Here is a 25,602-nt window from a genome sequence, read left to right on the forward strand (position 1 = left end):
TTCTGGCCTTCATAGTTGCATGCTAACATGACTTGCTCAAAGAACACCATGATTTGTGGCTCTCTGCTTCTTCCCGTGCACTGCTCAAGTTTCGAATTTCTTCCCGTTGTCTCTTTGCTCAAGTACTTATATAATCTTGCTCAATTCCAGAATCGTGTTAACTATTGCCACTCTTAAGAGTGCTATTTGTTGCTGGCCACTTGGCGTGTTTGGGCCTTTTTAGGCCTGTGCCCAGCAACCTTGATAATATATTCCTACAGAATCTACTACCATTGATATGTAACTGCTTGGGATCAGTTGATAGACTGTATTTTGCCAGCCGAAGACCCAATGAGACTTCCAAGTGTCTGTTGCAAAGTAACGCGGTTCTGACTTAACACATACCACTCATATCAGAGCAACACAGGCGTCACGTGCAAAGTGTGCTTGAGCCAAACGTGATAATTGGAGGTGCAGGGGGGAAGGACAACAAACGAAACACAAATAGCAGTTCTAAAGAATTTGTTTTTTTATTAAGATGTAACATTTCTTAATATTGGAAGAGCATTCCAGATGGCAGCAAAAATAGGATCTGAAAGCGCGCGATGCGGTGACCGCCTTTGTTCGATGACCAGCCAAACGCCACTGCTGCGAGACTATAGTTCGCGTGATGGTTTATGCTGCTTTTGATGAGATCAGCAAGATATTGTGGCTCATTTATGGCAAGCACTTTGTGTATGTAACGAGCGCGACCTTATAACGTATTTGTTCAGCAACCCAAAGCCAATGCAGCTCGGCGAGCATCTTTCTCTCTGACCCCCCCCTCTGCCCCCTCCCTCGCATGACCAAGCAGCTCCACCATGGTTCACGCGGACCCCTGCGGACCAGACGGGTGTGTCCGGTGGCGTGGCCTCCTTCGTGTGCAAGGCCCAGGGCAACCCACGGCCGCAGATCTCGTGGTTGAAGAAGGGCAAGAGAGTGAGCGCCCAGCGCTTCGAGGTACAGGGAGTAGGTTTCACTCTCGATTACGCACTCTCACACACCTAGGTCGCTCCGCATGGGTGTATTCTGGGATAGAAATAAAAACAAAAACGAAAAATCGTACGCGATGAATAATTCTTAAGGAGGAGTGTAAAAAAGATGAGGGGGAGTTTTGCTCCCTGGGAGGGACGTTGGTGGGCTGGTGTCGTAAATCACGCCGGAGAGAGAGAGAGGGAGAGGAAATGGCTCTTCCTCTCGTCTGCTCCACACACGAGGTGGTCGCCTCTCTCCCTCACCGCCCACCCACTACGGCCCTCGCCTCGGATACACCTGTGGATGATTAAAATAGCTTGAGATGTACTCACTGACTCTTTGTGTGTAATGAGCAAAACGGCGCAGCGCTCTCCCCTCTGCCCTCCTCAACATTCAGAGTCGAAACTAAACATTTTGGCACCTTGGGCCAAGACGCCATCCTTGCAACGCCCCAGCACAATGTTGAGGCACCAGCTGCCATTAATTGCTTCGTTTCCAAGTTGGACGATGCGCCCCCCCCCTCCCCCCCCACGGGAGGGCTGCCCGAGGCAGTCGTCTGCCGGCCCTTACCCTTGTTAAGGCACTGCTAATATTGGCTGCGACCGATTTGTCTTGGGTGGCAAAGCCAGCGTTTGGTGTTCAAGCCTGCGGGGCAGAGGAGAGGGTGTTGGCGTGCGTGCGTGCGTGCCTGCATGTCTGCATGCACGCTTCGCAGGCGCTGTGTGCATGAGTGAGCTTGCGTGGCCTCTTGTTGTTGCGGCTTTTTTTACACGTCGGGCGTTATTCTAAAGTTCCGTCACTCAATACGCTCACTTTTTTGTCCCCTCTCACGAGCCGCCAGATCTTACGCGCGCGCAAACGGCGCGGAGAGCCTCCACGCTCCCAACGCAGTTGTTTGTATTCGGCGTCAAAATCGTGACGTCGTCACGAAAATAGTCAAATGGGCCCAAAGAGAGGTGAAGCTCAAGCAATGAGCCGGAAATCAGGTGCCGACTGAAGGGGGTTCTAGGGTGCCAGCCTACTCTGGGCCCGTCAGCGTGTGCCACGCCGATGGCGTGAACCTGGCAGATGCCCGCCGGTGGGTGAAAACATTTCCGATCGGGGACCACGAGCAATCGCGGCTAAGCAGAAACCACGGGAGGATGGGACGACGTTTGGCTGCCGTCGTTGGCAGGTGGCGAAAGTCCCGCAGCGGAGGGGGCAAGAAACGTTCGCGGGACTTGCGAACGTGCCGCTCGCAACCTACCCTGTGGGTTTCCTTCGGTTGAAGAGAAACACCATTCAGTGACGTTGCTTTCGAAAAAACATATCCGTGTGTTGTGTCGCCTGGTTTCCCTTTCACGTTGTGTCTTTGCGGAGCAAGCTGCTCGAGTTTGTTGTGGCGTACGCCTATCCAGAGTTTGCCTGGTTGTGTGCGTTCTTGGCAAGTCACCGCGCTGCTGCTGCTGCCTGCGATGGTAGCGAGGATCGCGCAATCATTCGTCTCACTCGGTTTTCCACTTGCCGCGCGGTGGAGTTGTATGCGCATTCAACGGTGGAGTTGCATGCGTGCATGTTTGTTGAAACTTCTTTCGCACCGTACGTAGCCAACCGTGCTCATCGGAAGGCGCCGTTTAAATTTGCGCGAGAGGCTCTGCCCGGCGTGACCTTCGCTTCGTGGTCAAAGTCACCCCTCTGTGCATCTACGATCATAACCAAACTATGACTGCAATGGAAGTTTTGTGAGACTTAATCAAAGGGACCGGGAAAACACCTTTGTAAAAATGGTGGAATGTTTTGTGCCTGCTTTGAAGTAATGAGAAAGTTCACACAAAAGAACCCATATTTTTTGTTCATTTTCGTGTCAGAAGAGCCGGAGATAAAATGTTCAATTTTCTTGGCATTCAGCGCGCTCGCCGGTTACAACGTGGAATGGTGGACCGCAAGGAAGAATGAAATAAAAACTCTGAAAATGGTGCCCAGGTTTTAATCAGGTAGCATTCGGCTCTGTTAGTGTAAGGATTCCTGACTGCAGTTGCCCTGCAAGAGAAGTGTTCCTTTCGTGCCAAAGTTGCGGTGATGCTCACGGTTTTGTTCCCCAGTTAGCAACTGTTACTTATCGTTCCATTTATAGTTACATTTATTTGGTATAGCCCTGTGAGCCATTCGGCTCTTGAATCGGGTGCAATCGGAAAAAAACAAAACATGAACAAGAAAACATCTTAAAGTGACTATGTGACTGTGCAAACAAAAAATCAAGGAAAAACATCAAAATATTCCTGAAATAGCACCGTACACCGACGCTGTGTGTAAAAATCCCAGTGGGATGCAAGTCAAACAACAACAACAACCACAAGACAACTAAGATTAAGGCCATCAGTCTAACTCCATACTACAATAAACAAAAACATGGCCAAACCAAAAAAAGTTTTCGAAATCACCAAAATAAAGCCATAAATGCAATGTAACAGTGATTACTGGATTGTCAGAATCAGAATCAATGTCTTTAGACTAGAGGAATCCGATGAGCTATAAAGCTCTTTCTCACAGATGTCCAGTCGGGGCAGGTAAGAACGTTACAACAAACAGTACAACAGCATGATAGTAATGCAAGTACAATAAAGCTGAACAAACCACCCAAACGCATACAAATACAATTAAACCATCCCCATCCATCTAGGCAAAGCCCACTAAGGTGTTAACCTATTTTTCAGAAGCGACCTGGCCACAAATGATAGCTCAACAAAGTGGCCCCATTATTTGGACATTTATAGCACCAAAATAATCTCAACAATCTCAATGCGTGTTTCTAAATGTGGAGGCAAAAACCGGAGGACCTGGAGAAAAAAAGCAAACACGACCACGGATATAGCTGAAAGTGGGACATTCAACTTCGCAGCTGTTTGGTTAATAAATCCCCATAAAAGCGACAGTCGACAATTTTTTTTTACCTTTTTGCTGGAGATGTATTTATGTCATACCATGGCATTGACTGTTCACAGTGCCTGTGTGGCTTGTTCTTCTGTGACCTGCTGTGTGGCTTGTTAAATCAGCACGCTTGTGTGTGTGTGTATACATTTGTGTGCTTGTGCAAGTGTGTATGTGTGTACGTGTGTATATTCGTGCGGTTGTGCATGCGTGGTGTGTACGTGTGTGTTGTGTGCATGTGGGACTGCTGAATGAATGCTAAAGTGTTGTGCACGTGCGCTACTTGTTATGTGTGCCTATCCAAGTCTGTAATTTGATGTGTCCGCCCATGCGAGCCTTGACACACATGCCTGTAAGTCTGCGCGCGTGTTAGCGCGTATGTGTACACATGTACGCTCTTGAAAGCCATTCTTCCGAGGATTTGTGTTGTTGGTGGTGTATCCACGTCTCTTTATCCCCACGCGGTTGTTATCTGTGTGTGTCCATCATTGTTTCTCAGTGCAGATGATGGGCGTTGACGAGGTAATGTTTGGGATGCCTGTTCATCTCTCTACCCCTTACACATGTGTACGGCAAAGCATGCAAATGTGGCTGTGCCTTTAGTGGTTTGCTGTGTGTCTAGGCTAGTTTATAATAACCTCCCATGTGAATTTACTAATGAACCTGTGCGCATTATTAATATCCGGCTGCGTGTTTGTTTACGTGTCCGTATACATATCGTCTGTGATTGTACATGTTTATGCTGCTCGTTCATGTGTGCGCGTTGCTGTGTATTTGTGCGCGCATGCGTGAATGTGATTTCCACGTGGGTCTGCATTTGCGTGTGAATGCGTGCTAGGGGAGCGGTGGCGCCACGGTCAGAGAGCTGTGCTACAATCTCGGCGAACTGGGTTCGATTGCCGGTCCCACGGCTAACACCAGTGGCGATTAACCAAATGTCTGGTCCTGGGTCTCTCGGAAGGCCGACTGAGCCTCAATTAAGTGCCCAGTGCAGCGTGTAAACGTCGGCGCTTGGGAGACAAGAGGCGTGGTGTGTCTGTTGCGTTGGCTGCACCGCCACTCCCTCGCGCATTGCGCTGATTTGAATTGATGCCCATTAACAGAACTTGCCCCAACAGTTTATTAGGGCTACAGGGGGATATCTGTCAGGTGTGTTGTGTGCGCGTATGCCGGTGGTACAGCACCTACAGTAGGCGAACGAGTGCGTGCATGCATGTAAAGCCTCCCGTCCCGTATCAGCAGTTCTAAAGAAGCAGTTCTCAAGAAAACTCATTTCTTGAGAACTCCTTTTTGTGTTTTAGTTTGTTGTCCTTCCCCCGTACCTCCGATTAGCACGGTTGGCTACGTACGGCGCAAAAGAAGTTCTACATACATATATGCATGCGTATCACGTCGGTGGTGACGTCTGCCTGTGTGGGTGCACGTGTGCGTGCAGGTGACAGTGGTAGTGTAGCGGTTAGCGCTACGCTGTGCTACAAACCCAGCGTCCCGAGTTCGATTCCCGCTCACGGCCAACACCAGTGACGATTATCTGAACTGGTCCCGGGCCTCCGCTAGGTCGACTCAGCTTCAAATAAGTACCTGGTGCGGTGTGTAAACATCGCCACTGGTGGAGACAAAGGCGGTCGGGGCGTGGCGCCGGCCACCAACCCTTTTCGTGTGCCGTGCCGTACTTCGTAGGTGCTCCTCGCTAACAGCGCTTGTCCCAAACAGTCTCTTAAGGCTGTACGGGGTGGGGTGGGGGGGGGTGGCGGCGTCTTTGTCTCTGTTGTGCAGGTGATCGAGTTTGACGGCGGCCTGGGCTCCGTGCTGCGCATCCAGCCGCTTCGGCCGCAGCGCGACGAGGGCACCTTCGAGTGCATGGCCTCCAACGGCGGCGGTGTGGTCACCGCCAGCGCCCAGCTCAGCGTGCTGCAAGTCGGATCGACCGGTGAGGGTACCCGCCCGCCTCCTCACTCCCCGTACCTCTTCTACCCGACTCCCCCCCCCCCCCCCAGCATAGCCGCCATGTGGCCCTGCATAGCCGCAACACCACACCTCGGCGTTTTACTGCTCGTCGTCGTCGCGACGCTTCGCGGTTGGAGCCCGGCAACGAGCCTGGTTAATGATGCTGTGGGTGTGTGTAGTTTTTAGTCTGTTGTCCCCCCCCCACCCATCCTTGCCGCAGCTCCGATTAGCACGGTCGGCCACGTGCGGTGCGATAGAAGTTCAACGTACGGCGCAACCGTAAATACCATACACGCGCCGTCCGCTGCAAGGCATCGAGCGTTAAAGATCCAGCGATGTTTTCGCACATCGAAGGGGCATGTGCCGGAGACATTGTTACGGCAGGTCTTTGAGGCCGCGTGCCTACTGCGCAGCAGTTTCAGGAGGTGGAGGAGGGAGGCTAGAAAGCGTTGGCAAAGAGGGGTGGAGGTGGAATCGACGGCGTTGGCCACGAGGACGTCCTGATCACGTGGTAATGGTCACAGGCTCCGGTGCGTTGGGCGTCAAGCGCGCCGGCTAACGTGCGTGTCAAGCTGTACGGCGGCAAATGTCGTGACTCGCCCTCCTGATTTAGTTAACTCATCACGGTTTGGGGGTTGTCATTTTATTTTTTCTTACTTTCTGTTCACGTTGCAAGTGTGTGACTGCAGCACCGTACGTGCCCATTGCATTCGACATGTAAGATGCATAAAAGCGAATCGAATTTCACTCCCCACTATGCAGTGCAATGCATTGTCAGGCCAGGAACGAACCCGAATTGATTAACTGACGCATTGTTCCGTGTCTTGTTTCGCGATTAAAATAAATACGCCTCGAGAGCTCCATTTGTTCCCCATATGTTACTCCGATTTCCCTTCTCTCAGAAAAGCCCCAAAGGAATGGGAAGAGAGTTTACACATTTCTAAAAAACCCTAATAGTTTATGTTACCGAGCAAAGATCAAACTCATAATCGATACCTTAAGCCGCTGGTTCCTTCCAGTCAAAATGAGCCCACACTTGACGCTATACGATAAAACATTTTTTTACTCAAATTAAGTTCTAGATTTGAAGCTTTCATGACTGCAAGTATTCATACTCTTTGGTTTTTCCAGTAAAGTCACGTAGGTAAAAAAATCAATAAAGTAAAATAAATGAAAACGAATGAAAACAACTACATTAAATCACGACGTGATTTAATTTAGTTGAAACCGTCACGGCAATTTTGCTGCGACGGTTTCCACCTGAAGACGGAGGCTTGTGTTGCCTCTGAAACGTCGTGATTTAATTGAGTCGTTTTCTTTTATTTTATTGATTTTTTTACCTACGTGACTTTACCGAAAAAACCAAAGAGTATCAAATTAAGTTGTGCAACTCACCGACTCAGACACACAAATGACAGTCCCTCAACAGTCATGTAGTTTAACCGTCGAGTTTTTTTGTTTAGTTGGGTGGCATCAAGGCCATATACTTGCTTGGGGGGGGGGGACACCAGCCTGTGAGTGGATTCACATTCATCATGCAAATTCCACCTTAAATGCTCCCATAGCATGCACGCAAACGAGCCACATCAGCACACACCTGCACAACATGGCAAAGACAAAGATCCCCCGTATAGCCTTGAGCAGACTTTTTGGGGCAAGTGCTGTGAGCGAGTTCCTACGAAGGCCGACACGGCACGTGAAGGGAGTGAGTGGCCACCGCCACGCTTGGTCGCCTTTGTCTCCCCAGTGCTGATGGTTGCACACTGATCCAAGAACTGATTTAAGAATGGGTCAACCTAAGGGAGGCCCAGGACTGGTTCAAATATTCGCCACTGTTATTGGTCGTGAGTGAAAATCGACCACTACACTACCGCTTCCCACAACCGCATACCTAACACACATGCACGCACGCACACTGCCTTTGCAACTCAAGCATACAGTTGTATCCGTGCCCGCAGCCGATAAGATGAAGTGAGTAACTTGAGCCAGGGGGTGCTGCGGATGTTAACTACCTCGCTCGGTATTCAGAAGGTCGTGGGGATTCGATTCCGACCTTGATGCCTGTATATTTGAAGTTTGCGTGTTCTCCCCGTGGTCACGTGGATTTTTCTCCGGGTCCTCCGGTTTTTCCCTCCACATTTAGAATGAACATGCGCTTAGAGTACTTGACTAAAACATTTGTTATTTTACCAGGTAAGGCCCACTGAGCTATTTAGCTCTTATTCAGAAGTCACCTTGCCACAAATGATTGCTCAGCGAAGTGGCTTATCATGTGGAAATTTTTAGCAACTAGATACTCTAAACGCATGTTTCTAAACGTGTAGGGAAAACCCAGAAGATCCGGAGGAAAATCCACATGGCCATACAAACTCTACATATACAGGTTGGTATCGAGCCCACGACCTCCTGTATATCAGGCGAGGATATTAACATCTTGCCACATGATAAGCAACGTCATTGGTCTATCATTTGTGGCCAGGTCGCTTCTAAAAAAAAGAGCTATATAGCTCAGTGGGCCTTACCTGGTAAAATAAAAAATAGTTTATAGTTTTACGTCTCGATTACAGCCTCTTGCACCATGCGGCGTACAATTTCCTTGACATTTCCCCCATGACGCGTACCCTGTGGTATATACACGCGTAAGCAGTGTAATAAATAAGCAGGCAAAGAAAAATATACAACCACGCGTCCAGAACGGTCTCGACGCTAAGTGGGAAAACTGTTCAGGGGTGAAGAGGTACACGGAGATACGTAGAGAGAGAGAGAGAGCACGAAAGAAAGATGGGAAGAGAGAGAAACGGTGAGAGACAGACCCAGAAAGAGATAGCTATGGAGAACGCAGATAATACAGACAGACAGAGAGACATTCAAGTTGTGAAGATAGAGAGATGTGAAAAGAGAGATAGATGGAGAGAGAAAATGGGTCAGCAATGCTGAAATGTAGAGAAGACAGACATATAGAGGCATACGAGATATGAATATGAGGAGAGTGTTGGAGAGACGAACACAGATCAATGCTTAGAGAGATGGACAAAGAGTTATGCACACAGACTGAACAACGAATAAATCGATGCAGATCTAAATATAATGTATATACAGAGGGACATAGCGAGACCGACGATAAGATGGCGAGAGAGACATGGGGAGAGACAGAGTGAAGATTCATGGAGAAACGCAGACACAGACACTATAACATAGTGTCAGAGAGAGGGAGGCACAGATGTGTGCACAGACAGACGTTTTTGGGAGCTCTCAATTCCTGTGGCACCACAAGATTTAAATTAATCTCGAGCACGTCTCAAGTTTTAAATTCGAACACAAAAACGATAACTGTAACGTCGAATGTCAGACCGCCCGCCCCCCCCCCCCAAACCCAACCCTGAATTTGAATGTCTAATCCTGACCTTTAATTTCAACCCGAGCTGCCAATACGGAGATCTGCGCGACGTTTCACTTCGCGACGGAACGAAGCGCAAACGCAAGTTAATTCATCCATTCAAGCTGCTCACTTGTATCTTCGTCCCCCAAATCCTACACCTAATCGCTCGCTCCCCATCTAACTTAATCACGTTCCATTAAAAAACAAATGTCCTTTCTAATCTCTTTCCTTCCATTCCATGGACTTTATTCCCAGCGCTAATATTACAATTGCTCATCGTTCGGCAGCATGCGGGGTCGACAGCACCCCGCCGTTACATTGCAACTGCAGCGGAATGAAAAAAAAAATAAGCACAAAAAACTTTTCCTTATCTTAATTAAATGTCACCCACGTGTATATTCGGGGAATTGTGGGAGAAAACTGGCTTAAAAGCTTATCGGCGAAAACATCGACTTTTGTATTTTATTGGAATTTGCCGAACTCTGCAGCCATCGCCATTGTGCTTCCATCGTGTACATTTTAAACCCAGAATGCCTTGCGGTGGGGGGGGTCTCCAAACAAGAGCACTCGTTGTTTAACGCCAAAGCCCACGACCTCTAAGCCTCCCGCCACCCCCCCCCCCCCCCGCCGGCTTCCTTAAGTCGCCCGACAAACCTCTGCCATTACCCTGCCCCCCCCCTCGACCTGCATGTCCCCGTGCATTACAGAAAGATTAATCGCCATCTCACGCCGCCCTCGTCCCGTTATCTACATGAACAGCTGGTGGCCGTTCGCTGAGAAGTGCATGCCACTGAGGCACCCTCTTCCCCCCCCCCCCCCCCTTTGCTTTACAGCCTCGAGGGTACCTGTGTGTGTGTGTGGTGGGGTGGGGTGGGGGGTACTTCTCGCATCCACAGGGCTCTGTCAGACTTTCTTGATCACCCCCTTTTAGAACTGCTCCTTTTGATGTTGCACAACTCTTCCATCTCGCTATCTCCCTCCCTCTCTCCGGTCCATTTTCATTTCTCTTTCCTTACGCTTAACCACTCACTTGCGGGTCTCTCTGGGGCAGCAACTTCGGTCCACGTATTCATTGTGCAGACCATTTTTGTCAATCCGCCGCTGGATGAAGGCCTCCCTCACGCCGCGCAAATCATCGGGGGGCGGTGGTGAGGTTGTTTAACTGCACTTGGGCCATCGATGTAGCACTGCAGCAGTAACCTATGGCTCTTTGTTTTATGCACGGTGGTCACCCAATCCGAGCACTATTCAGATTTGGCTCTGCTTTAAGTCTCCGCGATCTGACAAGATCGGACGCATTGCGTTGAGGCCGATTGGGTCAAAAGGCACGAGCAGCCTCAATGTTCATCTTGACATGCCGCGGGATTTGTCCCAAACTCTCTGGCACCCAGGCGTTGAGTGTGAACGTAATGTGAATGCCCTCGCAGTGTAAGTTGCTCGGTCCTTGGCTGCATTTGTTGATGTGATTTGGGACTCTTCATTGGATTCCACTTACGTAGCAATGACAGCGGCGCCTGCACAGGAGCATTTACAAACTCGCTTCTAACAACAGGGAGCTTCGACCTGAGATTATAGGAGAGGTAATTACGCCTGCGTAGGTTTTTAAGGATGGTCTATATAGCTCCATCCGATGTCTTCTTCTTCTGCCTCTTCTTCCTCTGCTTCTTCTTCCTCTTCTTCAGAATGCAAGGTATTTTCTTCAGCACGATGTTCCGATGTTTTGTGCCATTTGCATTTTCAGTGCAACCGGACAAAAAAAATAATCAGAGATATGTCACGGCCAGACGCGGTTTCAACAGCCTGACATGGACAAATCTATCGTGGGCTATGACAGATGCATGATGTATTAAAGTGATCAGCTGTGCTTGCTCAGCAGTCCTTCCTGGACTCTTTGAATACAAGATGGATTTGGGGTGCACTTGGTGGCAGGTAGTGGTTGATGCTGCTGCACCCACGCCCACAACCTGCATTAAAATAATTGCAGCTAATTGACATCAGCATGCAATTCAATGTTGATGTTTTTAACAATCGTGCCATGTATGGCCATCCTAAGAATTTTGGGTTTTTATTTCTTTTACCTGGGTTTTGTTCAGCACGATGTCCAACGTTTCGCTCCATGTGCTGGAAGCTCATTCAGGAACACGATTCAGGACTCAATTTAGGATCTCATTTCAGTCCCTGAAGAAGCCCCAGCAGCATGTTGAGCGAAATGTCAGACTGCATGCCGAGCGACACGCGGTACTATCCGAACACACAGCGGAGAACTGCAATGTATTTTTGAATGTGGGGGGATGCTCAAAGCTGATTAATGTTGGTAACGCACCTACATCTTGCACGACAGGGCAACGAGTTTGGGAGTTGAGTGGCCGCGTCCAAGTTGACCTCCCATTGCCCTTGATAAGTCCACCAGGCACCAGACACTAGATCCTCGTAGCTTGAAATCCTAACGGTGGATTTTTAATGCTACTATGGAAAGAAAAAAAACCCTTCTTTTATCATGTCGTCTTTGTCCAGCTCTCTGAGTCAAGACCTTGAGTGGATAAACATTTCCATTGTCCTGATCTCTTGAGTTCATCCTTCACTCCGCTAGCCGCCGTGTCTTCTGCACACTCAGCTCTCAGCTCATGCTCGTCTGTCTCCATTCCCCTTCAAGTGATAATTTAATCCAATGGCCGTAAGTGTAATCCTCATTCCAAGCTTCAAAGTACCTAATTTAGCTCATCGCATGGCAGGTGCTCGGAACCTCTCCATGGTTGGAGGTGCAGTTGAGTTCGCAATAATAGGTTTGCCACAGCGGTGCGATGTTATATTCTCGGTGTCCTTACACATTTTTTTAATTGCCCTTTGAATTATTAAATGGTCATCACTGTACTGACCCTGAAAACAATTGTTGTTATAGATTATGTTAACGTAATCACATTATGAAGCATTTAAAGTTTATCGAGTTTTCAGGCTCCAACGTGCAAAGCGGTAAAAAAAAGTTAAACATTTTTTAAAATATATTTTACCAGGTAAAGCCCACTGAGCTATATAGCTCTTTTGTTCAGAAGCAACCTGGCCATCACAAATCATGCCTCATTGAAGTGGATTATCATGTGGAAATGTACAGCAGCCAAATGCTCTAAATTGCTGAGCCACGCGCCACACAAATCTCCAACGTGGTGAAACGCACTAAAATGGCACGCTCGGGTCGTTTCCAACCGTAACTTTATTCATTTTTGAACCATACAAAAAAAAACTACAAATTTGCCGAATCAGACACCGGCAGCAGGTTTCCTCCTGCAAAAAAAAAACAGGATTGCTTCACAGTCACCAATCATTCCTCGTTGGAGGGGGATATAACACGCCTTTTTCTGACGGGAAATGACATGCGTGCGTGTTCAGGGGGGATATAACACGTGTGTTCAGAGGGGATATAACACGCATGTTCCGGGGCCTTGCACTGCTCGAATGATCTCTCCTCATTTCGCCACAGGCTTTGTCCCCAATTAGCAAGACCTGCAGTCACTTGGGGTGGGAGGTATATAACATTCTAGGCTAATCTAACTTGGGCTGTAAGGTGGCCATGAGAAGGCAGTTTGGCAATGGATTGTTGAATCTAGCCGCGCGAGAGCTTTGCCACCGCCCTGGTACGTGTGGGTATTCTCCGGGATCTCCAGTCACTTCCACATGCCAAAAACTATTTTTATTTTCATTTGGATTGGCCAAACATCCCAATCTCGCAGGGCCATTGTGATAAAATATTGAGACTCGGTGAGGCTTTCCTAGGTAAATAAAGTGCATTTTGATGATGATGATGATAATGATTATTATATAACATGTTTAAAACACAACACGTAAAATATTGCCAAGGTTGACCTGTTAGTGGTGCAGAGCTCAACAACCTGTGAAGTGTGTAATGAAACCTGGAACTATGCTAGGTGCGTGCGCTCTGTGGTATGATTTTATTTCAGATTCGTGTGTAAGAGAGTAAGACTGGCCTCGGCCAGTGATGGCGAGATGTTAACTACCTTTCTTGGCATACAGGAGGTTGTGGGTTCGATTCCCACCCTGACGCCTGTATATTTGGAGTTTGAATATTCTTCTGTTGGCCGCGTGGGTTTTTCTCCGCGTCCTCCGATTTTTTCCTCCACATTTAGAATCAACATCACGCGTTTTAGAGTATTTGGCTGCTGTAAATGTTCACATGATGAGCCACTTTGTTGAGCTATCATTCATGGCCAGGTCGCTTCTGAATGAAAGCTACATAACTCAGTGGGCCTTACCTGGTAAAAAAAAAAAAAGAGTAACTGCGGATCACCGGTTCTTGCATCCTCTTGCGATATTGCACCATTCAGTTCCATCCACGGCTGTCTCCTAGAGCGCAGCACTTACTGCAAGGCCTCGGGCTTTTCAAAAATGGGCTTTTCCTTTGGACACATCAACAAAAACGTGCGTCGTGCGAAACGGGTTATTAGGAAAGGGACCGGAGTTTAGTTGATCACTTGCGCAAATAATAGGTCGTATCGATTGCTCTAAACAGATCCAGTGTGGAGTAATACAAACTAATAATGAAAATTGTTGCCTTTCATTGTTATATATTTTTTTTAGTTCTCTTTTTCTAAAAAAAAATCGTACAATCGATGAAGTGTATAACGGATCAGGGCGTTTGCCTCACTTAGCGTAATTTGCTTTTGGGAGAACGATTGCGCTGGTCGGACGGTGGACAAGAGAGGCAGGCAGCGGCGCTGAGAGCAGACTGCGGAGGCGATGACAAGAAGGGAGGAGTGGCACCAGGCCCCCCGAGGCTTATTGAGATGGCTTTGATAAAATTAGATTTTGTTGTTGCTTGACCTTGAAAAGGAAATTCCACAGCAACGACCGGGAGAATAAGATCGCTCTGTGCAAACCTTCGCTGACTCCAGGAAGCCACGGCCACACAACCTACAGCACCTAGCAAGCCCTTGTGGTCACCTCAATGAGGTCTTGTGCATCAAGGGTGCTTTGGCGCTAATAATTGTTACGGGTGACTGCTGCTTGCTTCATAGCAATCGTGTGATTTTCATCATCGTTATCCTGCGCCCATGATAATTCCACTGCAGGATGAAGTTATCACCATCTCTCAGCAATCTACACTTGTACACTAGCCGATTTCAGTACCCTGTCTCCTCGGTCTAAGATGCGTTCCATTCCTTGGCTACCACTCTTGTCACTATTCGTGATCATCATTCCTTCTCGTGACGTGTCCTGCGTAAGCCCACATACTGACAGTTTGAATTGTGTTCTTTGCTTGAATTATACCCTGAATACCCTTCTAAATGAGATTCATTTTTAAGGGATTATCCAGGAGAAATATATTTTTTTTTACAAAAAAAACCGCTTGTACTTTCTATAATCTAACATTAATCTTTCCGTCTCTCCAATGCCTGCCTTCCAGGCATACAATTGTCATGATGATGATGATGACAACGCTGATAAAAACAAATGATATAGTGTCAATGCAGTCTTGTTGGTCTATTTCGCATCACAACGAAAACAAACCTCCAGGTGCTGTGACGGAACCTCCTTGGATTTATGCTATCCTCTGGGCATCAGGAACCAATATTTTCCCTAGCGCCGTTGGGCTGGCTGCATACTAAGATTAGGGTTGTTCTTCTCATTCTGTTCTCTATTCATCACTGGGGGGAGGGGGTGGGGCTGTCGGGTGGGACCTGTGGGCATTGTGTTCAGCCGCCGTAGCAGCAGAGACGAGGTACGGTTGCCACCTGTCCCGGTTTCGCCAGGATTGTCCTCATTATGAGCTCGCAGTCGAGGGAAATCTCATAGGTGTCGCTCGCGACACGAAAAGTATTGGCTTTAGTCAATGGTGTAATAATTCGCCGCTCGAGACGATAATTAAATCTAAATGCAATTCTCCCCTCACGTATTGCTAGATGTTCTTCTTCCCCATGATATGTCCCGGTTCTTTTTGTACCCCGGCAGCGGCATACCCCTGCATGCGACTCGGGAGATGTCCCCGTGTCTGCTCGGGGCACAAAAACAATCCCACGCATTGTAAGGGGTCGTTAGGCAATACGCCGTAATTTATCTGTTTTAGTGACGTCAAAAATCCCATAACGGCCTTCTTAAGAGGATCCCACTGGGTCCATGTTAGTATCCCAGCCAGATTAGGCACGTCCATTAAGTAATGTAATACATCAGCCACCACTTAAAAATGAGATTTTTTTAAAAGAAATTATTACTCCACCGAGCCACTGATCATTGTCATCGTACAGACCACGAAGTGAATGAATGATTGCTAGGGGTGAGGGCAGAGGAAGCGAGGGGTGGGGGGGTTGACGAATTCCTGAGAGAGTGGAGCTGCCATGTACAGGAAGAGCATTCGAACGCATGCAGCGAATTCGGACGCAGTAAACGGCGTCACAACGGCGAAACAAAAACGCGAGCTGGGTTGGGCTGGGCTGGACGAGAAGCGGCAAGAAATAATGAAGCTGGAAAGGGGGCAAAGGGAGTGGGGGGGGGCGCATGTTATTCGCACACAGCTACAGCAATAAAAACAACGTTCGTATCACGCCACCCTTGCATACTCGTCTCTTAGCCAAAGAGAGCTCGGATCATTGTGCACCACGTGTGGTACGGACACGCGCGCTCGTTAACGATAACAAATGGAACAGGAATGGAAATGTGTGTGTAAGGAATCGTGGAGAGATGCACGCTTGGAATTGCATTGAGAGACAAGAAGGAATACGTAGAGATTTGAGAGCATGTTCGGGTCAACGAATGACACAAATGTAAGCTGTTAAGAAATGCACGCTGGGCTTCGGCCAAGACATGTTGCTTTGAAGAGATGATGGCCGATGGTCAAGAATAATGATGGCGTGACCGCCAAGGAACGGAGTGCATCTGAGAGGACGTGAAACCAGGAGATGGAGCGAAGAGATTCGCTCGCATGCAGGTGCTCGGTGGCTTATAATACCTCGGGATCACGAGAGTTGGTGGCGGATTGTGGAGGCCGTCATCCAGCGGTTAGGCAGTGTTCTTGTTCTGTCGTGTGGAAATAGCAAACATTTGCAAGGGTAGATTTAATTTCTCCATACTGTTCTCCTTTTCGTCGTCCTCTGATCTAACACTGGTTAGACAAGGCCATGAAGAACGTTGTCTCTGGTGGAGGCCAATCAGGTTCAAGGACAATGCATATATTATCAGAGCACGTTTGTTTGCACGTTTTGCCACAAGTATGGTGTGTGAATATCTTAACACCTCCTGTTTTATTGGCAGAGCAGGGTAAAACCTATTCTTATACTTTTTCATGAACTTAGAAAGCTAGTCCAGAACATAGCAGTGGATTTATCATGGCTGATGATGTTTAAGATGATGATGTCAGGGCCACAAGGCATCTGCCTCGCTCGACCGCATTGTTTTTTTTATTGTGCTGCAGCTGATGCGAAATGAAAACACGGCCCATTCTCTCACTTCTCGATTCTGTCATTTTACCCCCAGAGAACAATTCTCCACCCGTGTTTCACCGCACCTCCTCGAGTACACAAAGCCTTCGCCTTCTGTTGCATATCCACTCCGTACTGGACTCACTTTTTGTTTTCCCATTTCTCCGCCTCGCTGTTGCCCCTCACCCTGAGTCTCCTTCCTCACTGCACAGCCCTTTTGTCGATCCACTGCTGGATGAGGGCCCCCCCCCACATCTCGTGGGTTGTGGGGACTGCTTAACTATACGTCACCACGTTGGTCAGCGTGGATTAGTGAAGGTGGGGAGCATAGACCTTCGAGCATGGTACCATACCACCATGGATTTAGCTGCACTGGTATTCTACTGACGATATAATGTGGCCCAACTTTTAGCTGGTATAATTTTTCTGCATGATGGTCCAAGGTTACTCTGGCAAATGAGACTATCCTGGTCTCTTGAGTTATCTTCTGGTAAAACAAATGAACTTCACTTAAATCTGCTCGGCTTCCTCCCATATTACTTAGTCGCATTCCATTGCCACTTAACGCTCGCGTAAAGAAATCTCCCGGTGATGTTGCTCTGGCAGTGATTGTGCACAAATAACCAAAGACTCCCGTGTAGTTCTATATTCGTCCGCGGCTTTTCTTTAATTGTGTATTTTTTTCCTTCATGATTGTGCCGTTTAAAGTCTACCAGTATTATTTGGGAAACAAAACGAGTCTGTCTTATGTCATTGGTCAAATCTGGTCGGTGTCGCAGAATGTTTCCGAGCCATGCTGTGACATGGTTTGGAGGCCATTGTGGTCAAATGTGACCAAGTCTCAAGCCACTCGAGCTCAAAAAGAGGTTGCTTTTTTAAAATCCATTAGCCTCCAGATCCTCGCGCCGATCACACACGAGCATTATTCGTCACCGGAAAACCAAACAGAAGATCATTGTGGGCACGCATGCGTTTCAGGAGAATCCGGTGAACATTTTGTTCTGTTTACATTTGTGCGTCACGCACAGCCTTGCCTTGTGTGTGCGTGTCTGTGGATGCATTTGCATGTGTAGTGAGTCACTTCTGAGACACTAATAGTAGGAGGCAACACACATTCATTCTACACCTTTGGACACTGTTCACACACGGGATAACTATTAACGGGTCAGAACAGCCGGCACGCTGTCTGACCCACGACGCCGGAGACGAAGACGTAGCACCTTGGGTTCCATTCCACTGACAGACAGCCCTGATCCAGCCTCGGGACTTCATTTTTATACCCCCCGGCGTGGCCTGGCTCCGCCCTCGGCCACGCCCCCTTCTGGAACCTCCCAGAAGGTTCTGGGCCACCTTCCATGTGTCCCCGGCCTGGCTCCGCCCTTGGCTACGCCCCCTTCTGGAGCCCACCAGAAGGTTCTGGGCTATACCTCACGTGTCCCCTTGTCCACCTTTGTCCCACATCCTTTATCCCGGCCTATCACGTGCACCACCAGCCGGCCGGGGTGCCACGTCCACATATGCCCCCTTCTGCCAGCAGCCAGCTCCAAGCACCCTAGTGACCCACTCCGTGGCATTGTAATGCTCTGCTGGCAGAACAGCTGCCACACCCTGCTCTGCCGGCAGGTAAGTGGCGTCACTAGGGTGGGTGTCACCCAGTGCGTAACTCGTGGTGTCACCCCCCATGGACCTCCGCCCGTACCACACCATATAGAATCCTTAGTAACGTTTTTGTACTGTTACTCGTAAATCGTAATTCCCGTATATCACTGAATGTAATGGCAATAGTAGTGACATAAACAACTAGCAAATCCAAAATTACACATTTAATAACAATATTTCCTTTAATTACTACTTCATTCTCAAAAAAGTGATTGATATAGGCTCACAAATACTAATTACCAAAATATTGTAGCTAAAACACCAGAAAATTTGACAAAAATCAGCGACTATAAAAACACGAGCAGCGACGAACACAACAGCGCGTGCTTGCAGCGCGTGCAGACGAAACCACGTGACTCGAAGCGTCACTGTAATTGGGTAACAATGACAGCTCTAACCGGAGCGCATGAGAAGGTTCAAAAAGTTTATTAGCATAGAGTTTTAACCTTGTAGGCATATTGATACAGTACATGTAAGCTGGGCTTACGAAACAATGTTTTGTTATAACTAACTACAGGGATATTATATTCTTGGTTTTTTCGGTAAAGTCACGTTGAAGGGAAATAATAAAATATATGTTATATATTTTATTATTTTATATATTATATATATTTTATTATTTTATTGTTTCCCTTCAACGTGACTTTACCGAAAAAACCAAGAATATGAATCACTGCGGTCACGAAAGCTTTAAATCGAAATTTACAGGGATATTTTTTTTTATAAAAAAAAAGATTTCGCTGAAACACTGCACAAAAATGTTATAGACAGTCTTCTTGGTGTCACCCCCTCTGATGGTGTCATCCGGTTCGGTCCGCAACCCCCTGCACACCCCGAGTGACGCCACTGCCTCTGTCTGCCAGCAACCAGCGCTACGTGCCGTAGTGTGACCCCATTCTATGTCACTCCACATGCATGTGTGTATGAATGTGGATGTGATGCCACATTCGCCAGCCATTTAGATGCACAGAACAGGATGGCATGCTGCGTTAGGTCGGAAGTGTCTTAGTCTGGTGCTGCTTTCTAAAATCTCCTTGAGTCTAACTTCTGTAGGGAACTGTTCACGAAATTCATTCATCACCACCATCAGCCATGATCACTGCTGGATACCTCCCCACGCCGTCACAATCTGTCACGATCCTGGAATGTAATAATCCACCTCGGACCTGCACATGGGCTAATTTAATCACTCCCATTTCCTATGGTTGAACATTGTCCATCTGCCCTTCCAGCCGTTACGTGTCCTGCCCAAACCCACTCACTTGCCTTAACAGTTTGAATGATGCTTTATGAATCATTCCAAGCGTAGATTTATTATTAATTAGTATTTTTGTACGTACATACACGCTACCACTATATAGTACACATCACCTTGAGTGCGACTTTCACCTCGATGTGTTAACGTATATATTTATGAAAATGGCTAGCGGCTCACCGTGTCTTTTAGCAGCTCAATAATTTAATTAATCGGCTGCCCCGTGGGGGGGGTGGGGGGGGGGGTATAATTCACCGTGTCGAGGTACTGAGCCAGCAACTCTCAGAAGTGCTGAGCCGAAGTAGGGCCCGTGGGTGAATATGTTGGTTCGTTTCTCAGTCCGCTTGTCCTGGTGAGGCTGGCCGTGGCAGCGTGCCGAGTCGTGTCGGTCCAAACCTCCGTTTCCTTGGCGATGGACTCTAGATCTTCCTGGGGAATTCTCAGGCGTTCCCAGGCCATCCGAGCGACACCATCCCGCCAGCGTCTCCTGGACCGGCACCGCGCGGGTGGGTATGCGAGAAACAAAGAATCCGTCTCTTGCCTCTGGATGGATTCCCACATAAGGAAAAGGAACAAGAGAGACGGTCTCAGCCCCTAGGCCCTGATGACTCTGCATTAAATGTGCACATAAACGCGCGCACGCACGCCCAAATTCTGAGAAAAAAAGAATGATATTCTGTCTCTTTGGGACTTTCGCGTGTCTATAAAAAAAGGTGGGGGGAGGGGGGATTGATTAATTCGCGCACGAGTCATTTCACTTCATTCAATTGAGCACAGGGAACTAATTGCACGTGAAAAGAAGATGGGATAATTGTGGCATTTCTTTGCCAGTTAATAACTGGGCAGCCTTTCTTTGCCAGAGTGAGGCCGCTGGCAGGGTGGCGAGAGGAAACTTTAAAATTGCCCCATCGTTTGGGGTTGTTTCTGGCTGCGATCTCCACGATAAAACAAGCGGCAGCCACTCTCTGTTTGACACTCAGCAAGTGGGTAAGATGGCAATGTTTGAAGGTGGGCGGGTGAGCCAGGTGGGGGAGGGGACGGTGGCAACTGCGAGTGCGTTCATTAACAAAACGAGCAACAGGGTGTTCCTGAGTGTGCTCGTCAGGTGTGACCTATCGTGACCTGCGCCGTGAGTTGCATGAAAAGCCCTTAGTCGAAACGTCGTGAGAATTTAATTGTTTTATTATTATTTTATTATTTTATTGTTTCCCTTCTACGTGACTTTACCGAAAGAACCAAGAATATGAATCCCTGCAGTCACGAAAGCTTTAAATCAAAATGTAAGTAAAATTTGTTAATGAGGGTGATGTTTTTTTTTATTAATCCCTTCTCGTAAATGTATTCTAATTTCGATATGTCTTGTCTCAACTTTGTACGATGGGTTTTGTTTTCAAGGTGGTAAAATGGGTATTCATAGTGTGGTACTTTACTTACGATAGTCACCGTAATCTTAGTACCATCAGAGAAAGGTATTTGGGGTTATTCGGGGTTGGAGAGCACACTCGCAGAGATCATGTGCTTTCTCCACCAATCAGGGTAATGCGATAAAAGGCGCAGTGGGTCGTACACTTACCAACACTCGCAGAGTGCCTTGTAAAATGTGCTCTGTCCAACCACTTGATATTTCCACCACTATCGAGTTGACAAGCTGATTAATAACAACCAAGATCTTATCCTTGCTTCTGGATGACCCGAAGATAAAATCGTTTGCGTGCTGGGGGTGAGGGAAAGTAACATGGGGTAATTTCAACAATGGTTCTTTCCCCTCCTCCCCAACCCCCACAAACCGTTCGGTAAAAGTGAATTCCTCGCCATGCTTCTGATCGGAGCGAGCCATGGTGAGAGAGTGTGTGCGTGTGATTCGAGACAGCGATTACAGCACCCGTGAATTGTGGAAGAGGCCGTTCGTAATGGGCTGCTGTGGTTGCCAGTGTGATTTATGTGCACGGGGTCTGAAGGACAAACAGTCAGCTTCACGTGTGCACCATTCGAACGCCCCCCCCCCCTAGCCCCCCCCCCCGCCCTGTAATGTCCAGCCTCGTTCGTCTGTCTGCATTTCTCCAATTTGTATCGACGGTGGGCAGTTGCATGTACACCCGCACACGATACCACCAAGAATTCTCAGAATGGGTGAACAACTTGGAAGAGAAAAAAAACAGGATTAGCTTACTGCAACTTTGCCAATCCACTGCTAGACGAAGGCCACCCCGAGATTAAATATTTTAAAAAATATTGATACCTGATTTGAATTGTGACCCAGGATCACAACATTTCATCGAGTTGCTGAAGGTGGGGTTAATCATCAAACACCTTGCCTGAATGCCACTGGCCATAGCATGAAGATACAGTTTGCGGGTTGGGACACAATCTTTTTTTTTTCAACTGGCGAGCAGAGGAAACATCCACTTTGCTCTGTTCACCAAGATGCGTTCTTCTTTGCACCCATAGCAATTTGCCCCAAATGTCATTTATTTGGCACGGTTATTCAGGGAAGATATGGGTTTCTTTATTCCGCTGACAGGGAACACCCGCTGATCCCAGAATGCGAACCATTTAAGAGCACTTTCCTAAATTGGCTGAAATGTAGATTTTGCCGCCTCTCTCCCATCCACTACATAGCACGGGGCTCCGAGAGAGCGGTGCTGTTTTCAGTGTGACAATTAAGGGTTGTTAAGAGGGTCATTCATTTGCACTTGACCTTAAGGTAGGTGGTATGCCGGTCGGAGGGGGGATTGAGCCCCGCACTTATGAGATAACAAGGTGCATGATGCAGTGCATGTGTACGCGATGCAAAGTGCTTATTATTAGGCTGCAATAATACGAGAGAGCGAAAGAGCTGCTTTTGGTATGCACTGTTGACTAAGTAGCGTGATTTTGTTTGAATGAAAATGTAAGAATTTTGTAGGCTAATATCAAGAGGTGAGAAACAATGAACCCAGCCGGCGATGTGATTAATTATTGTGGATCAAGGTTGCTATTTATTTCAATTACAAGAAGAAAAAACGAATCAGAAAACCTGAAGAAATCCTCACCTGTATGGTGAGGGAAGCGCACCCACCATTGCTGTGTCATGACACAGCTTCATGCCTACAACATCTCTGACAAGCTCCGATGGTCACCCATCAAGGGATGAGCTAAGCTCAACCCTCCTTGGCTTTCGACATGTGCCAATTTAGTGTGAACGTGACCCGGACCTCTCGTGTTATTCGGCACAGTATTCGTAATTTTACTCCACATGCTCCCAGCACGTGGAGTGCAATATCGTATGCGTGGTACAACCGGAATGTGCATTCGAAAGACATGCAGGGCAGCTCTGAAAAAAAACTTCGCAGTAGCACCTCTTTGGCATGTTCTACGCTGGCTTTGAAAGTCTCCACTGACGACTATTTGGCCTGGCAGCAAGTGTATAAGGCTAAGTTGTTTTATCTGTGTATACGAGTGTCTGCTTGTGGCTTACCACCTGAGGGATTATTTGAACGCAACCCAATTACACCTTCTAACAAGATCAGAGGCAGCGAGCGGTATGTGAATGGGATTGTGCCTTTTTTGGCCTCTCTATCCTTTTCACTTGAGTCATTATATCTTCCCGTCTCCCCCTCATATATGAGCAACAATAGGTGTTTGTTTTAGAAAAGTTGTATGGTGGTGCTAGGCCTGTGGGGGTCCTAAACAAAAATAATTATATTTTGGCGTTTCTCCTTACTAATGTGTATCTCCGAGCAGTGCCGGATTAAACTAGTGCGGGGCCGGTAGCATATGTTATAAAGGGGCCCTAAATTATTTAAAAAAAAAACCCCATAAATATTAAAACACAAATTTTTTACTTGCACAATAAAGTAATTTCATTTTCTATACAGCCAGATAATACAACACATCGCTAACCTTAAACACCCAATCGTTTATAAAAGTTGAAGGCAGTATAGTACTATAGTAATAGAGCAAGTGCAGCATCACTGAACTGAAAGCATTTAGCGCGGGGCCCTTAAAAGTGCAGGGCCCGTAGCACGTGCTACTTTTGCTACTAGGATAATCCGGCACTGCCTCTGAGTGAGATGATGGAAGTGATCTTTAATAAGCGTATGAGATGGACTGTGGCCCAAAGACGCCAGTGACACAAGATTAGAGAAATATAAATTCGGGTGAGATGGAAACGTAGCGGAATGTAAGATGCAGAGACAGGAGACGGTGCTGTGGTGAGATGAGTGAAGAGGTCTGCAGGCAAGATCGATAAGTTTGTTAATTTTTAGTGTTTATTGCGATCTCCATTGGAGCTGATGTTTGGTTCATTCCTATTTTAATGAATCCGGGACCTCTTGAGCAGGTTGGGGCACCAAGCTTTTGCTTGGTTTACTCCCTAGCATAACCCACTGCCTATAGACATACGTAGTACCATAAATATGTGTGCCAACGGTGTAGGCTGTCCTATTCTAGGCTGTACTGCTAGTTAAATTGATTTTAATGAATATTAATGCGCCTGACACTAAATCATCATTTGCAATGCATCAGCGCTGTTTAATGGAACAATGAAAGTCAAAAGAGATTCGTTTTCATAAGATGCCTCGTCACAGCCCCTGTCCTAGTATACCCTCGCAATTACGCTCTCCCGGCTGTGGCGTCGTAGCTATCGGGTGTGCAGGCAGTGCAATTGCACCAGGGCTCATGGGATCGGAGGGGCTCTGGCGCCGGTCTACAAAGAGGTGGAGAAGGAATGTAAACATGGGCCCTTGTAGAGGTTTTTTGGGTCAGATCGCGTACATATATAAATGTGTCGTTAAAACCCGCCACCACCAAGCCACAACATTTACAATCTGAGTACGACGTTTCGCCAGCAATTACAACTTGCTTCATCAGGCGACAGCCAGATTTGTGGAGAAGTCCACCTGTTTCGTTCCGGTGTGCTGTACTAGTGACGAATTGGCATGTTCTGTTTACATGACAGCCCATACTTGTTGGCTGTGTCGGCTGGTGGCGGGTTTTAACGACACATTTATATATTTACGTGATCTAACTAAAAAAAACCTCTTATGGATGATATTGGTCGTGAAAGCCTACGTGTTAAAACGGGCTCTTGTACGAGGGCCCATGCCAACCGTGCTATGCCACAGCTGGTCAGGCAGTACACTGAAACACCACGTTGCCGGTGGCTTAAGTCTTAGGAATCAGTTGGCTTCATTGTGGGTTAAGGGCAGTATCGACTATGGTATATTCCTCCTTTATTGTTGTGCTGTTAATTTATGTGTTTAGTGATTTACCTGTTTTCTTGTAACAAAAATATATACGTAAAACTAGAGCCACGAATAACATAACCCAGATTTTTAAAAAAAATTCTTGAACCTGTCAACTTATTTATCTTGTTACATTGGCTGTCCTTGGTGCAGTTACACTGCCTGCAACCCCCAATAGTCGTGCCACAGCTGGATAGACTGTGTGTGAGGTTATGGCGGGGCTTTGCAGAGATGATCCAATACCTCGTAACATGAAGCTCTCTTGACTTTCATTGTTCCAGGCTCGACTGCACAAAGGTAGGCTGGTTGTTATTTAGCATGTCCAATATTTTGAGATTGACACGAATCCAATGTAAGTCGAGGCTTTTTCTGCAAGTCCCTTGTGTGGCAATTATAGCATCATAGACCATCACTTCAGGTACATAAATCTGAGCTTTAAGGGCCCTTTGATTTACGCTTGGACCTTGAATCACATGGGCGTGTTCAGTCGGACAATGGAACACTGAATGGGTAGGACACTTGCAAGGGCATGCGGGATCCAATATACTGGCCGATGTGTATCAGCATGGGAACACTTTTGTTTGGCGAGCCGGCATCAAGAGTCTTGAGACTAAGCACTGACCACTGGTTAACTGTGCAACCGTGCCACAGGTGCAGCGTGCTCAAGTTGGGTTCATGTTTGTTTTCCCAAGGCTTGTGGACCTGGCCCACCTGAGTTTGATTCCTGGCCATTGGCTAGCTTCAGTTGCGAGTCATATCTGAATTGATCCTGGGTCCAACCCCCCCCCCTCAAATCAACACATACTCACCAGT

General features: G+C 47.4%; 1 protein-coding gene across 13 annotated transcripts in view; it reads left to right on the top strand.

Moving 5' to 3' along the window:
• Nucleotides 1-25,602, top strand: part of LOC116948983 (receptor-type tyrosine-protein phosphatase delta-like) — a 614,820-nt gene that overhangs the window by 415,617 nt on the left and 173,601 nt on the right. For 11 of the 13 annotated variants that reach the window (XM_076071855.1, XM_076071859.1, XM_076071861.1 and 8 more), the window contains 2 exons: nucleotides 833-987; nucleotides 5,677-5,830. In XM_076071855.1, the coding sequence (XP_075927970.1) occupies nucleotides 833-987; nucleotides 5,677-5,830 (309 nt within the window). The remainder of the gene's footprint in view (nucleotides 1-832; nucleotides 988-5,676; nucleotides 5,831-25,602) is intronic. The other 2 variants (XM_076071860.1, XM_076071866.1) reach the window with 1 other exon arrangement.

This window comes from Petromyzon marinus, chromosome 35 (assembly GCF_048934315.1).
Source record: "Petromyzon marinus isolate PM22_M1 ecotype Great Lakes invasive population chromosome 35, UKy_Petmar_22M1.pri1.0, whole genome shotgun sequence".
Classification (NCBI taxonomy): Eukaryota; Metazoa; Chordata; class Hyperoartia; order Petromyzontiformes; family Petromyzontidae; genus Petromyzon; species Petromyzon marinus.